Source organism: Mytilus galloprovincialis, chromosome 7, assembly GCF_965363235.1.
Source record: "Mytilus galloprovincialis chromosome 7, xbMytGall1.hap1.1, whole genome shotgun sequence".
NCBI lineage: Eukaryota > Metazoa > Mollusca > Bivalvia > Mytilida > Mytilidae > Mytilus > Mytilus galloprovincialis.
Window position 1 is genome coordinate 2,161,555 of NC_134844.1, and position 16,621 is coordinate 2,178,175.

The 16,621-nt window shown below is 31.2% G+C and overlaps 1 protein-coding gene across 1 annotated transcript in view; it reads right to left on the reverse strand.

Moving 5' to 3' along the window:
• The window catches only part of LOC143082118 (uncharacterized), a 153,321-nt gene that overhangs the window by 32,890 nt on the left and 103,810 nt on the right, over window positions 1-16,621 (reverse strand). The window contains exons 10-12 of the mRNA XM_076257675.1: window positions 12,044-12,181; window positions 10,993-11,059; window positions 8-160 (exon numbers count right to left, since the gene is read on the reverse strand). Coding sequence (XP_076113790.1) covers window positions 8-160; window positions 10,993-11,059; window positions 12,044-12,181 — 358 coding nt within the window. The remainder of the gene's footprint in view (window positions 1-7; window positions 161-10,992; window positions 11,060-12,043; window positions 12,182-16,621) is intronic.

Sequence of the window (16,621 nt, forward strand, 5' to 3'; positions counted from 1 at the left end):
TGCTTACCTGATGATGAAGGACTTGAGGTTTTTGATGTACTAGAACTACTATCTGGATGGTGACCCCCACAGTGAGCGTGTACTGTGCATGGTATCCGTGAATTTTTGGGTAGGTCGGCTGCACATTTCAGTAAACTGTAGACAGGATCTATTTCTCTAGCTAAAATACAAAAAAACTTTTGTTATATTTATCTTTTTAATACTGGTTGAAGATATCATAATACTGTGGGTACTGGCTGGTCATTATTGTGTATGATACGATTTTGACACGCCTACATAACTTTTATATATTCATGACTTGATAAATAAGAACAGCATGTGTAGCCAAAAAACTGTTAGTTTAAGATCTGTACCATAACTGTACATATTTATTAAAATAATTAAAACAGAATGTAATAATTGATTATAACAAAGACAAGCCAGTATTACACAGATCTATCATGGTGGAGGACCCAGACATCAATATGAAATTATAAGGAGATGAATTATCACTGTCTAAACCAGACACCAATTAAATACAAATATACATAAAATGACATGTTTCAGTTTTGTTTAATGAAGAACATCACACCTACAACAATAACAGAACAAACTTAAGACTAAACAAGAATGTGTCCCAAGTACACGGATGCCCCACTCGCACTATCATTTTCTATGTTCAGTGGACCGCGAAATTGGGGTAAAAACTCTTATTTGGCATTAAATTAGAAAGATCATATCATAGGGAACATGTGTACTAAGTTTCAAGTTGATTAGACTTCAACTTCATCAAAAACTACCTTGACCAAAAACTACCTTGACCAAAAACTTTAACCTGAAGCGGGACAAACAGATGGACGGACGAACAAACGAATGGACGAATGAGCGAACGGACGAACGAACGAAGGGACCCACAGACCAGAAAATATAATGCCCCTCTACTGTCGTAGGTGGAGCATAAAAACTTCACTGTATAAACAAGCTTACTAAAGACAAGAATTCTCACTTCAACCACTTTTGCAGTTAACCTGCATTAAACAAATGGCTCCTTCATGTATATGACTTTTTTGCTGATAAAAGTCAAAATATATTTTAGCTTATCCATCTATCTATGGTTCTGAAAATGAGAGGGAGTATCTCAACTGATGAAAACCCTCCTCAGTCCATTGGATTGAGACGGGAAATAATTACACAGAGAAAATTAAAGCAAAATACAAGTAAATAGCGATAACAATGTCTATTGGTTTTTATAGTAGCTATAAATTACAGACAGCAATCTTATTGTTTTTCAGTAGACCTGTAGACTTTTACAATGTATTGGGGATATCCATTGAGAATTGTTGACCTTATATTTGAAATCTTTTGTTATATAAACTAAATATCTCAGACTGAATATTAAACGTGTTAAAATAGATTTTTTCAGAAGACCTCTAGACTTTTGCAATTTATTGGAGATATCCCATGAGAATTGTTGAAATCTTTTGCTATATAAACAAAAATTTCAAAACAAATATTTATAAAAGGAGTTAAAATAGAATTTTTCAGTATACCTGTCCACTTTTACAATGTTTTGGATATATCCCATAAGAATTGTTGACCTTATATTTGAAATCTTTTGTTATACGAACTTAATATCTCAGAACAGATATTAAAAGGAGTTGGAATTTTTCAGTAGACCTGCAGACTTTAATTACAATTTATTGGAGATATCCCATGATAATTGTTGACCTTATATTTGAAGTCTTTCCTTATATGAATCATACCTCAGAACAGATATTCAAAGGAGTTCAAATGGAATTTTTCAGCAGACCTATGGACTTTTATAATTTATTAAGGATATCCCCCACGAGAGAGTTAAAATGGGATTTCAGCACATTATTATAATGTACTCATTAAAACCATAGTACATTAAAATATAAATATATATATATATGTAAAATATTGACACCGTATGTTTGTGGCATAACATCGTGGCCACAAGTTAATTTTTTTCTGTTTAGTATTAAATTTATATTAAGATCCATTTTGTAACATCTTGTGATCAATTTTATTTGACAATAGCCAATGGCAGTCAGCAGGGTTATTTAAAGAACATCAGTTGTTCGACCTGTTAGTCAAATGCGTTTTGTTTAATTATACTTTTTCACTTTTTTTGGTCTTTTGGAAAATGTTGTTTGTGCTGTTTTTAGACCCTTCTACAACGAAATTTGTTTTACATGCACACGTATAAATATTGCGGTTTTTATCCAATGCAATCATAGGTTTGAATGTAGTTTTCAATTTAGACTATTTTGAAAAGTTGGCAAGTATGAGTTTGTTATTGAATTTAGTACTAGTAGCTGTATAAATTCCATAAATATTTAGATTACTAACTAGGATTCAACTTCTCCAAAACAAACATTAAACTTGTGTAAGGGGCGGAAAAATCACCAGAAACTGGTAGTAATGAGGGGAAAAAAACAAGAAATTTGCCGATTCTAACAACGTCATTCCAGTTCGTTTCTCTGGTTTTCAAATCAATTCTAAACTTAGTAGTGTTAATAACAGGCACCAACCACCTTCTGCAACTAATGACAAACTAAGTAGCATTACTTCTGCTCTTTGTAATCAGGGTCATACAAATGTTTTAAGCTATAATCTTATCCAATATTATTATATGCAGATCAAAGACTTTGCATGGGTGTAGAAACAAACGAACTGTACAAATGCTTTTTCATTATCGGAATTAAATATCTATAATTACTGCACTAAATGTAGCAGTTGTTAATGATATTCAGAGACAATGATTAATTAAGAAATAACTATGAAAGTCAGGGAGGTCTAACATCAACATTTACAACATTATTGAATGCAGATTTTTAACCATGTAACATATCTTGCATAAGTGTTTCAAGTCTTTAAAAAGTGTTTTGATTTATAACTCAATCATAGAGTTCAGTAGTTTATTACATAATTAACATAGGTACCTGCCATACTCATATTTCAGGTGTATGTTAATTAAAATCGCATAATAAAACCAGGACACTTAAACCAGTAGCTGCGGATTCATTTATTTTTTGCCTTGATTTTTTGTAGAAAGCAATTTTGGCAGATTGTGAAAAAAATGATTTTCTGTGATTATCTGTTTTTTTTATGGTTTTGAAAAAGTCTGCATTCAAGATAATTCAAATTTGCACTTCTTGGAACATTTATATTTAGTTGTTATTTCTGTGTCATTTTCGTCTCTTGTGGAGAGTTGTCTCATTGGCAATCATACCACATCTTCTTTTTTTATATAGATTAGTATCCAACCAGTTATTATGAATCCACTGTTAGTCTACTTTTTGAGCCACAACTTAGCAAGCAAGCTAATAATATTTCAATATATGAACCAGAGTTTATCAAGAAGGTCCTAAACTTTGTTTTCTTAGACTGGTATTACAGCACAAATTCAATGCCAAACAAAACTGACATTGTGATCACTGGAAACACATATTCAGAAGCCAAAGTTTTATTTTACATTGTTACATTTAATATTTAGAAACGGTTAACTACTTCAAGGTGGAACTTAACTTTTAACTAGCAATATCTTATTCATGGACAAACCAAACATTTTACATTGTTTATAACTTGCGTCAACACCTTATTCAAGGATAATTTAACCACACCGTTTCACCTAATTTCAGGACAAACCAAATGTTTTACATTGTTTATAGCTATTAAAACCTAATTCAAGGACAGACTAAATGTTTTACAACAAATGATTGGTTTTATAGTCTGAGATATATATCACAAAATGTCAATACCAGGTAAAACATTGAAGTACCTATAAACAATAACATTGCTGCTATAATTACCCAATAACATTGGGCATTTTCTAAAAGGTGGATTGGAGTAGAGTATTGGAGTGTTCGAGTTCTTGAGTGTTGAGATTTTCATTTGAGTGAGTTAACAATTTCATTTGATATAAAGTGTGACTGATTTGTGGATTTGTTAAATATTTCACTAAATGACTCCACTCCAACACTCAAGCACTCCAACACGGCCATTGACTCCACTCAACCTTTTAGTACATGCCATAACAATGTGATCTGTTACAGATATCAGCCAGAATGTCAAGTTCTTTTATAATCAGCTGATTCTTGTTTCAGCAAATATATTTTCCAAACATAAGTGCCCAATTGTAAATACCAGATTGATTATAAATAATAAATCAATAAATTCAAACCTATGGTACAGACACATCACAAAAAGTACAAAAAAGTCAATTATTAGATGTAGATCATCTTTTTCTCATTTAGCCTATAAGTTATTCTTTTTTTAGTATGATTTAATATTAATAACATATGTGTAATGATATATGGGAGATATTCAATAACTGATACAAAAGGATGCTTAATTAAAACCATAGATTTTGTAGGCAAAAGTACATCAAAATTACTACATTATTGTAAAAACATTTTGATGTTTGAAATTGTGTTGAGTTTTCTAGCTATCTATATTGGTCTGAATTCTAAATAATTTTAACCATTTAATTTTTATTCAAAAGTTCCTAGTTGGCCAATCAGAGCTGCATATTTGAAAAAATTTTCAAAAATCTAAAATAGTTCTTATTGCACAATATTGCCATTACATGTTAATGAATTATCCCTCATTTATCATTGTTCATCCTAAAATAAGAGGTCAAGTTGTCTATCCCATAGCGCAGATAAGTTAAACCCAACATCTTGTGGCTAAGTTCCTCTTTATATATAACCAATGGGTCTAACATCCTCAGGTATACCCAATACAGATAAGTTACTTTTAAGATATGACTTATGGGGCTAACTATACACAATTGGGCTAACATTTTTAGGTATACCCATAAGATAAAACCCTTGGTGATTACATCCTTAGATCTACCCAATTGAGCTATTATCATTAGATATATTCAATCGAGCTTTAACATTAGCTAAATCAATTGGGCGTACATCATAAGTTACACCCAATGGGACTAACATTATTAGATTTACCCAATTGGACTAATGTCATTAGATCTCAATCGAGGTAAGGTACATCATCAAAGGTTATTATCTAATACATTTGTTTGTGTTCTGACAATTATCATTATAAAGTTTCATGAAAGTCATCTACCTTTAACTGCTGAGAAAAATTAAGTAACCTTTTAACCCTGATAGATCTTTCCAATCTGCCATAAAGCAATTTGATGTAGCTTTTTTCACTTAAGCCATATCTTATCAATTTTATGTGAAAGTTTCAATAAAATTAGATCTTATCATTAAGTGATTGATTTCAATGAAAATAATTAGGCACCTGTATTTTTTAAGATATCCAGCCAATTGCTATTAATTTTTGGGGAAATTTATCTGTAGATAAACATTTTGAACTTTAATACCCATTGACCTTGGCCTTGACCTTTTCAAGATGATAAGGAAGTAATTGGTTACCTGTGATTGACAGGTAAGGATGAAATTTACCCCAGAACATTGATCTCTGATAGAGGATGAAACTTTCTTCAATGATGTCTGAAGTGACAGCTTTATAAAGTTCAAACAATGTTAAGAATGCAGGAATTGTCCAGAATTTAGTGAGTTATGGTATTTATAGATTCTCAAATGCTTTCCAAGTAGTCTGTCCAACTGGCACTCAAAGACACTTTTATCACTTTGAAGTAATTTAGGAAATGATATTTATTATGTAAATAAGAAGATGTGGTAATACAATGTAGTGCCAATGAGACAACTATCCATCTAAGTCACAATGTATAAAAAAATGTTAACAATTTATGAGATTGGAAATAATACAAATAGAAACTAGAATGTATCCTTAGTACATGAATGACCCACTTGCACTTAATTTTTTTTCGGTGGACCGTGCAATTGGGGTCAAAACTCTAATGTAGCAATTAAAAAGATCATATCATGTATACTAAGTTTCAATTTGATTTGACTTCAACTTCATTAAATCTACCTTGACCAAAAATACTTTTTTTAAATTCTGGTGCAATACAATACAATATGCTTTATTTCAAAAACACTCTGTCGCATTGACATGTGAAACAAGAGGAAAATTACAAAATACAGTCACATACAATTAAAGAAATAAATAAAACAACTTAAAAATGAAATATATAGAAAATTACTTTACTTTACATTATAATATTTTAGTTAACTTTGAAATGAATAAAGACACATTTTTCAGTACGTTAATATTAGTCAATGACAGAAGTCTTTTCATTTTTGCTTCACTCAGATATTTTACATGGTACTCTGGAATATGCTGATTTCTGATATTTTTTACTAATATAGAATTGCATTCAAATAAATAATGGTATTCATTGCCAATTGCAGTTAAACACAAATTACATGTCCTCTCTTCTTTTGGAATGTTATACCATTGTTATATTCAACAACAGTATTGCACACCCTGTTAACAATTACTCCACTGACACAGCTATCTCAGCTATGGACCAAAAACTTTAACCTGAAGCAGGACAGACTGATGAACATAGTTGGACAGACAAGCTGATGAACATAGTTGGACAGACAAGCTGATGAACATAGTTGGACAGACAATCTGATGAACATAGATGGACAGACAAGATGGTGAACATAGTTGGATAGACAGACTGATGAACATAGTTGGACAGACGGATGAACATAGTTGGACAGACTGATGAACATAGTTGGACAGACAAGCTGATGAACAAAGTTGGACAGACAAGCTGATGAACATAGTTGGACAGACAAGCTGATGAACATAGATGGACAGACAAGCTGATGAACATAGATGGACAGACAAGCTGATGAACATAGTTGGACAGACAAGCTGATGAACATAGATGGACAGACAAGCTTATGAACATAGTTGGACAGACTGATGAACATAGTTGGACAGACAAGCTGATGAACATAGATGGACAGACAAGCTTATGAACATAGTTGGACAGACAAGCTGATGAACAAACACACTAAATGCCAAGCTCTAAATCTCCAAGTACAGGAAAGATGAAAATTAATTTCACAAAGAATAATCTAAAGGCCTGCATACAATGCCAAATTTGTTCAAAACTGAAACATGTGGGAGATTGGTAAAAAATCTTAAAAATCAAATGGGTTTGAAATGAAAGCAATCATTTATAAAAACTTAATGTATTTTTGACATAAATAACATTTCTTGTTGATATTACCATCTGGAATTATAAAGGCACAACCCATCAGAGACAACTTCACACTCGTTTTGATCCTCAAATCTGTCGAAACTCATCAACACTGTGTCAATGAGCAAGAACAAATCAGACAAAAAAAGAAAGATGTCGGCAAACTATCAAAATCTCTCTCTTCTATATCAATTTGTTTGATAATATGCATAAAAGTTTCAAACATATTTAAGAAATCATTGGAACAATATCAAATTAATATATCGTAACGCCTACATGCAGACTTCTGAAAACATGGAACAACTTAACAACCACCTAACTACTTATATCTCGGTAAAAAGCATTCTGACTTCTATAAAGTAACGATGTGATGTTTAATTTTTGGCTGTCAGTGAAAGCATTATTAGTAATGATAATTCATTAAGTATTGACGTCATACAGACAAATACAAAGCCATAATGTGAAAGATTGTAATGCAATCATAGGCTGTGTTTTTTGGCTTGATGCAAAAGTGTCAATCTTTTATCAACAACAAGAGAGGTGTATCTTTGAAGAAAGGCAATTCTACCTGAACATGGCTTACAATTTCTGTCTTTATCTTTAAAGTTCATTAATTGTACATGCAAACATCTAATGTTTTCATTATTTTACTGGCATTTTCAATGATGAAAGAAATAATAAGAAAAAAATTTGAAGTCCTAAATAAACACAAGAACACAAGCACTAAAGATTTATGTTTGATAGAACACCTGAGCACTGCCAATTTCCTAAGTTATGAAGTAAGAGTTTATGTATGTCTGTAAGAGCACCACCATTGAGTGTTTCTTAAGTTCAGGTTTAGCCAAATGGAAAAGTACAGAGATGGTAATATCTATATACTATAGTCAACCTTTGGATCTATTGTAAAGAGATGACTGGTTGGTGTCCAAATCTTCCTGCCCAAAGACTTTGTTTACATTCATATGGTTTATATGGACCAAGAAACTCACCAAAGAAAGAAAATATTTCAGATGTTAACAAATACATGATTTCCCCCCTTTTTTTAAACTATTTTAGGCACCTGTAGAAATTTTATTGAGGATTTTATTTACATTTCAATCAGAGCAGTCAAAAGCTTGTTAATAATTTCACATTTTATTATGTGAGGGACTTATATAGCTGACCATGCAGTATAACGTTTTTTTCTCATTGTTAAAGGTTGTGCTGTGACATATAATTACTTTTATATCCCCCTCATTTGAACTCTGAGGGATAGTTGTCTTATTGACAATCATACCATGTCTCCTTCTTTTAACATCTATTGACATTTGTACTCCTGCTTGATTTGTGTACATCATTTCAAAGCCTCTCTCTTCTACCAATATTATTCTCTAGTAATAGACACACTTAGACAATTGTATAATGTGGGTTAATCAATGTTTGGTAAAACATTTGTTACATGTTGAAACACTTCAATTAATTACTGTTGTCAGTATGGGTGTTTTAAGATATAGATCAAGGATGTATAATTGTTTCAATACCAGTAACCCGTTTCTTAACAAACAAACAACCAATCTATCAGAATATAATACTGGTTCTACTTCAGTTAAAGATATGATTGGAAAATTAAAATTCTTGTAGTATTGAGAAAAAGAAACCAACATAATATATCATCATATTTGTGCCAGTGATCTAGATTACATAGTGAATTGAAGTTTGCTCTGAAAATGAGCTTTTAACACTTGTAAAACGGGTCTTATTTTTGGCATAGAAAAAAACTCAATACCAGCCTGACCCTGATCCCATGTTGTCTCCTAAGCCAATGTTATTTCTATTAGGGATGTTAACAAATACATGCATATCAAGTACTGTAAACCAACTTATTTTCGCGAGCGATTTATTTTCGCGACTTTCGCGAGTAGGAAAATAACGCGAATATAAATCGTCGCGAATAAGCTTTATCTTAGATCTTTCCTTATTAAACTATATCCAGAAATTAGAATATCGCGAAATTAAATAGCCGCGAAATAGACAAGAAAGGATAAAACGCGAAATAAAGTATCCGCGAAAATAAGTTGGTTTACAGTATCGAATACCATAATGATAATTCCTTTGAGACTGTGTCCCATTTTTAAAATAAAACTGATTTTTTTCTGTAATGGCCAAAGGAGAAATTAAAAGTCAAATAAATATGGTTCAAGTAACAATAAGCAGTTAAAGTGTCAATGTATATTTGTTTGGCCTAACAGAATTTCCACTGGAAATTTTGTTACACACAATGTCATTATATCTGTTCTTGCTGGACTAAATATTCTATACCATTTTAGGAATATTTACTGAAATTTTTTTTTCCATTTGAAACTTATATTATGAAGGAACTTCTATTCCGTGACAATGATATATATAATTCGTTCGACTATCATCTAGTCCAAGATTAAGTAATGAAGAGGGTTTAATGATTTGACATTATCTAGTCCCAGATTAAGTAATGAAGAGGGTTTAACGATTTAACTATCATCTAGTCCTAGAAATTAATATAGACGGTTATTAGGCAACATGCAACAATAAGTACAATTGTCTATCTATTCTATAAGTATTTTGCCAAGCAACTCTGTGCGATTAATAATAATGATTCTTTTTAGAATTCAAAGCCCCCTCTTTTGAGCCAAATCTTCTTAAAAACACTAAGAGTTGATCTGGTTACTCTAAGCCCTAGTGAACTCAACAAACTGCACAATCTCTCAATTATACAAATCAACCCTTGACATAACATATGATTAAAATAAATTGATTTGTACCAAGATAATAATGAAAGTCAATAATCAAAATTTTGATGAATTTTCATTTCTGAGCTCTCAGGCTTCCAGTAAGTCTGTAAATATTGTCAATATCAACGTTTACAAACAGCTAAAAACCTCTGATTAATGATATAACAACTATCAAAACGATGATGAAACAATATTAACAAGTTATAATGGTGATCTACAGTGATAGGCCATGACAAATTAATACTCTTATCTGATAAAACAGATAACTGTAATCTTAAACTTATTATTTTGGAATCAAATTATGTCAATTTATTAAAACTTAGTTTTTCTGATATAATTTTTAATCTAAAAGGTACCAGAAAAGATTTTAAGTATCTAGGAGGATGAAATGAAACATTACAGTGATCTAACTCTATTATACTGGGGTAAAAAACTCAGTCATTTATATATTTTTAGCTGTTAAAAATAAGTGCTTAAAATAATGACATGGGCACTTGAATATTATAATTGAGAATGGAAATATGGAATGTGTCAAAGAGAAAACAACCTGACCAAAGGGCAGAAAAAACATCTGAAGGCCACCAAAGGATCATCAACACAGAGATATCTGTAATAGTTTTTAAGATAATTGTCAAAACCTTCAAATTAGATTAAAAAAAATAATCATGTAAGGGCAATAACTCCCACAAGAGTCAACTGATACTTTTGGTGGAAATAGGACAAAGACATATCTTACATTTTGCATGGTCTTCTCAAATTTTCTCTGTCTATCAAGTTTTCAAGATACAAGACAACAATTGCATGTAACATTTATGTTATATTCTTAGCCATCATCCATGGTTGGTTGATTAGCAGCATAACTTAACAATTATTCAGACTAATTTTGGTTAATATTGGTCCCTTGGTTCAAGAGGAGAAGAATTTTGATAAAGATGACAGCAACAGGACAAAGGCAACTTAAAACAAGAATGACAATATGTCATCTGGCCATTAAACTGTTATCAGATGTGTCATATTACCAATGTGCAAAACAAATATCACAAGGAACCTTTTAGATTACCGTAAACATAGCATAATCTTACAAAGATCAAGTGACCTCTGGACTTTATGAAATGACCTTTGACTTACGTTCTTGTTCTACTTCTTCCTCTTCTTCTTTTGATCCTTGCTTTTTCTTTAAACTGGCTTTCTTGCTCTACAAAAAAAGAACAAGCTTACATATATAATTTTAATAAAAATGGGTATAAATTGTTTAATTTGAACAATTTTAAACAACAGAAAATAATAAAGATTCCCGGCAAAATAAGAACATCAAAATCACAGTGGACGTGACTGAACATTAACTCTCCCGACTCTTTTTTCTGATTTGCATACTTTACCTCCTGATATCTACATAACTCCGTTGGTAATAGCATCTCTCGTGAAGACGAATTCTTCATTATTTGTGCAGATTTAGAAAATCTTCCAAACATAGAATCCATGTTGAAAGAAAATGTTGAATCCAAAGCAGAAATCCCAGAATAAGTGGGGCTTGTTAATCTTAATCAACAGTTTTTATGATAAAAATCTTAAACAATGCCATATATTAGTTCTATATATCATTTTATTGCACACAGATAACCTAATGGGAATTTCACAGAAAGATAGCAAACATTTTGACAGCATTTATAAGTCCTTTGAGTAAAACTTGTTCACATGGTGCACAATGGCTTTAATGAATAGTATTGAAACAACATAATCTAATAGCAACAAGAAATCACAAAATTCTCATTCTTTTCTTTAAAAAAATGTCCACTTATTTCTGTCATTTTTATATTTGAGTAATAAAGTTTGTTACGAAAAAGGATTAAATCAAATTGTACTACAGAGAAATTGTCAATGCTTAATCCATTGTTAAAGAATTTGTTAAATTAAGTCTTCTATTCATGAATAAAGAAAAAAAAAGTGTTGATTCAGTTCGTTTTGTGAACTAAAAAAAAATGTATTTTGAAAGATATTTTGTGGTATTGACAAATCAGGGGCAATAACTACAAATTGGGTTGTCTGATTCTTCATAAAATTTTCTTGACCTGACCTTCTAATAATTTAAATCCTGTAATTTTTACTCAAATTGGTTGAAAAAATATTTTTAGTTTTTATCATATCTTTCTGTTTTATTGATATTAAATCATTAACTCACTAATTTCGAGTCTGATGGGGAACTCTTTAAACTTTTGAATGCTTTTTTCCACATTCCCTTGATTGAGGCAGATGAATATTGCTTATCTTGGTCCGTATTTTCCACTGTGCCATTCTGTTTTGGTGTTAACAATTCAATCTGAAAAATAAAAGTGTGGATACAATCAAAGTCAAATGTGTCATTCTGATTTTAAGTAAAGAAATTATTTTGTTAAACCACACAGAGATAAGGAAGTTCTGATCTTCTGTTTTGGAAATAATAATTTACGTTACTACAAGATCATTAGACAAACAAGAACGCTTCCATAGTACACAGATGCCCCACTCGCACTATCATTTTTTATGTTCAGTGGACCGTGAAATTGGGGTCAAAACTTAAATTTGAAATTAAAATTAGAAAGATCATATCATAGGGAACGTGTGTACTAAGTTTCAAGTTGATGTAACTTTAACTTCATCAAAAACTACCTTGACCAAAAACTTTAACCTGAACTTCGCACTATCATTTTCTATGTTCAGTGGACCATGAAATTGGGGTCAAAACTATAATTTGCCATTAAAATTAGAAAGATCATATCATGGGGAACATGTGTACTATGTTTCAAATTGATCGGACTTCAACTTCAACAAAAACTACCTTGACCAAAAACTTTAACCTGAAGCGAACAGATGCACGGACGGACGAACAAACAAACGAACGAACAGAGGCACAGACCAGAAAACATAATGCCCCTCTACTATCGTAGGAGGGGCATAAAAATATCAGTTTTCTTTAGGAGTAAAAATTAAGACACCATGTTCTGCTTACATTATCACATTGATGTGACCTCAACTTCTGGAAGACGTAACCATAAACCTAAAATTTTAATTTTATATCTGACGGATTAACACACTGACGAAATGAAGGAATGGCAGATGAACAGACCAAAAAACATAAAGCCCCTCATTGTTATCCCATAACATTTGAAAATTTGACAGTAATTTACACATGGCAATTCAAAAAAGAGTTAAGTATTAGATAAGTAACAGAATTAGCCAGATATCTTATTCATTACAATATGGAATCATCTTAGAAACAAGAATGTGTCCATAGTACACGGATGCCCCACTCGCACTATCATTTTCTATGTTCAGTGGACCGTGAAACTGGGGTCAAAATTATAATTTGGAATTATAATTCGAAAGATCATATCATAGGGAACATGTGTACTAAGTTTCAAGTTGATGTAACTTTAACTTCATCAAAAACTACCTTGACCAAAAACTTTAACCTGAACTTCGCACTATCATTTTCTATGTTCAGTGGACCATGAAATTGGGGTCAAAACTATAATTTGGCATTAAAATTAGAAAGATCATATCATGGGGAACATGTGTACTAAGTTTCAAGTTGATTGGACTTCAACTTCTTCAAAAACTACCTTGACCAAAAACTTTAACCTGAAGCGAACGGACGAACGGAGGCACAGACGGACGGAGGCACAGACCAGAAAACATATCGCCCCTCTACTATCGTAGGTGGGGCATAAAAAGACAGTTTTCAATGATTTAAAGGGGATATAATTCACTTATTTTCAGGATGCTATTCAATTTAGGATATAGATCATGAAAATGAAATTGCAAATTCCTGTCTAATGAAAACAGTTATTTCTTAAAACCTGAAAGAGTTAAAAGATTGACTTCCTTGTTCTACTAGTAGCTGTTATTTCAAATACTTGTGTTCAAACATGAGAGAACACAGCAGACTCTTATAAAAGAATGCTTAACATCATAAGTCAAGTTTAACAAATAGAGGTATGAAACATTATGGTTTTTAGTAATTAAAAAAAATCCTTTAATGTTTAAGCTCTGAAAGAAATACCAAAATATCTTAATCTTAAGTTAATGAAAGAAGGAAGTTTATTACACTGTTATATGAAAACATAAAGTACACTGTGTTTCTATTTATATCTTCTGGATGATAAAGTGCACATATCACCCGAGGCACAAGTGTCAAGTTGAGAGAAATAAACATGGACGCAAATACTCCAAAATAATTAGTTATATTTGTTTAATATCAAAATAAACAATAGAGAAATATACATCAGCTTCATAACTTATTAGAAACATTATGACAAGAATCATTCACAATTATTTTGTATGACTTATTCTTTACGTAAGACGCCCACATAACAGTCGTAAGGAGACAAGGTGCTGGCCTTTTTTTGCAATCGTTACCCAAAAATAAATGTGTGTACTACAGTGCATTTTGATATACTGAGGTGAAATGATTATTTCATATCTTGCCTTTGGTGGCAATGTCAATGTCGATCTATGCTATGATGGAGGTATTTGCACATGAAAAGTCTGACGGGATATTGTAAGCTGTCACAATGCCATTAATTTATAGCAGAAAGTCACATGATAAGTACACGTGATAGGGTGAAAGTCAGGTATATTTAGAGAATAAACATCATTTGTTTGTGGTCGCTTCTGATTCAGCTAAAAATAAATAGTCAATGTAAGTTATATTCTTGTCCTTGGAAAAAATTAAAATGTAGATACAAATAAATGGCAACAGCTCTCAGATGATGATGCTTTTAAAAAGACTTTAAAAAACATTTAGATTATAAGTGCATTATAGTAGTTAATAATATTTTGTTGGGGAGATTTTGTTTAGAAAGGTGACAACCCCATCCATTAGGTATATGCACTTTTAATTGTTTGGTAGACAGCCTACATTAACTCCAAAATATTAGGAACATTTTGGTGATGTTTCATGAATGGAGGATTGTAGTATGCATATAAATTCATATTTCAATCATGTTAATTAAAAATAATAAAATATTCAACTATTTCTGGTATGTCTGTCTGTCTAGTCTGTCTGTCTGTCATCAACTTATGGTTTTGATTGTCCACTTAGTTTGATAGCTTTTTTCAGATTAATTTTTTCTTATTTGGCATTGAGTTCTGAGTTTGTATGTTAAAAGTGTTAAAAAAATACTGATCTCTAAGGTAAATAAAAACTAATGAATAAAAACTAAATAAGTCCATAAAAAGTGACTAAATCAAACCTTATACTTTAAACCAACCAACAGAACAATTATTACTTAATGGGATCATTGCTCATTTTAACCATTTTACTCATACATGTACTTGCATTTAAAAAGTTGCAATAATCTAAAAAAAAACAGACTGTTGAATACCAAAAGAATATATCTTGCAAGGTTTAATACATTTTTATTGGCAGGTTGTAACTTGTTTATAATTTATAAATGCTTATACTTAATCTTTACAACCAGAAGTGCATATCTCCATTAAACCATTATAAATTTAGCACCATGTCTGTCGATACAATCTTATTTCGATTTCTTCAGAAAAAAAACGTAGACCTTTTGTTATAAAAACAAACTTCCCTATAATTTATCTTGCTTTGTCAATCACTTGTCAGAACTACTCAGTTCCAAGATGTCTACAGATAAAATTATTATATAATATAAAGGTCATCCAGTCACTTACTGCAGATTTCTACTTTGTAAAAGAGTACTTAGAATTAACCTTTTGAATATTGAATTAATTTTGTCATAAGTATATGTTATGGGAGAAGGTGATGTATGAGAGAGTTAATTGTAGCATTTTAGAATGGAAATGTGGAGATATTATGATATGAACTAACTCATTTTGCAGTGCTTTATTACAGGCTTATGGATGTCCTTTGTTGCTGTGATACATATTTGTTTCTTGTTCATTTTTTTGTACTTAAATTTGGTAGTAAGTTTTTTCGTTTGAATTGCTTTATATTTATTACATTTATCATTCATGGCCTTTTATAGCTGAATATTGCTCTTTGTTGAAGGCCTTACAGGTGACCTACAGTTGTACATTTCTGTTTCATTTGGTCTCTTGTTAAGAGTTGTCTCATTGGCAATCATAGCAATTCATCTTTTTTAATATTAGATCAATACAACAATTCACTTGAGTCCATAATGACTTGGATGTAAACATCTATAGGTCATTGGCTAAAGACTTGGGACAAACACAAAAAGAACTTGGCCGATATAGCACTTTTGAAATATATGAATAAGACTTCTAACAGCCACCTAATGACTTTATACTGTGTTCTTTGATTGAGTAATTAATTGTTTGTGAATGGATAGTTAATTGTGAATTGGAAGCCATGAGTTTGTTTTGGGTAATAACAATAATTCCAGTATAACGTTGCCAATTGTTTTGATCCTGTTAGATATTCTGCCATTATCTATAGCTAAACATCATAAAACAATGAACTTTACTAGATACATATTATATAACCTGTAATTCTACTTATTTCATGTTAGATGTGAACTTGTAAATGCTCTGTGTTAAGGGCCGTACTTTGACCTTTAATAGTTTGTTTTATAAAAATTGTTACTTGGATAGAGAGTTGTTTCATTAGCACTCATATCACATCTTCTTTAATATATCTATGTACAAGATTGATTGATTGACTTAGTTTAACCTCACAGACACCTATCTTTAAAGAAAGGGAATTAATGTTCTTTATGGAAACATCCTTTCAAACAACATGGTAAATATAACACAATCAGATAATGTGAGAACT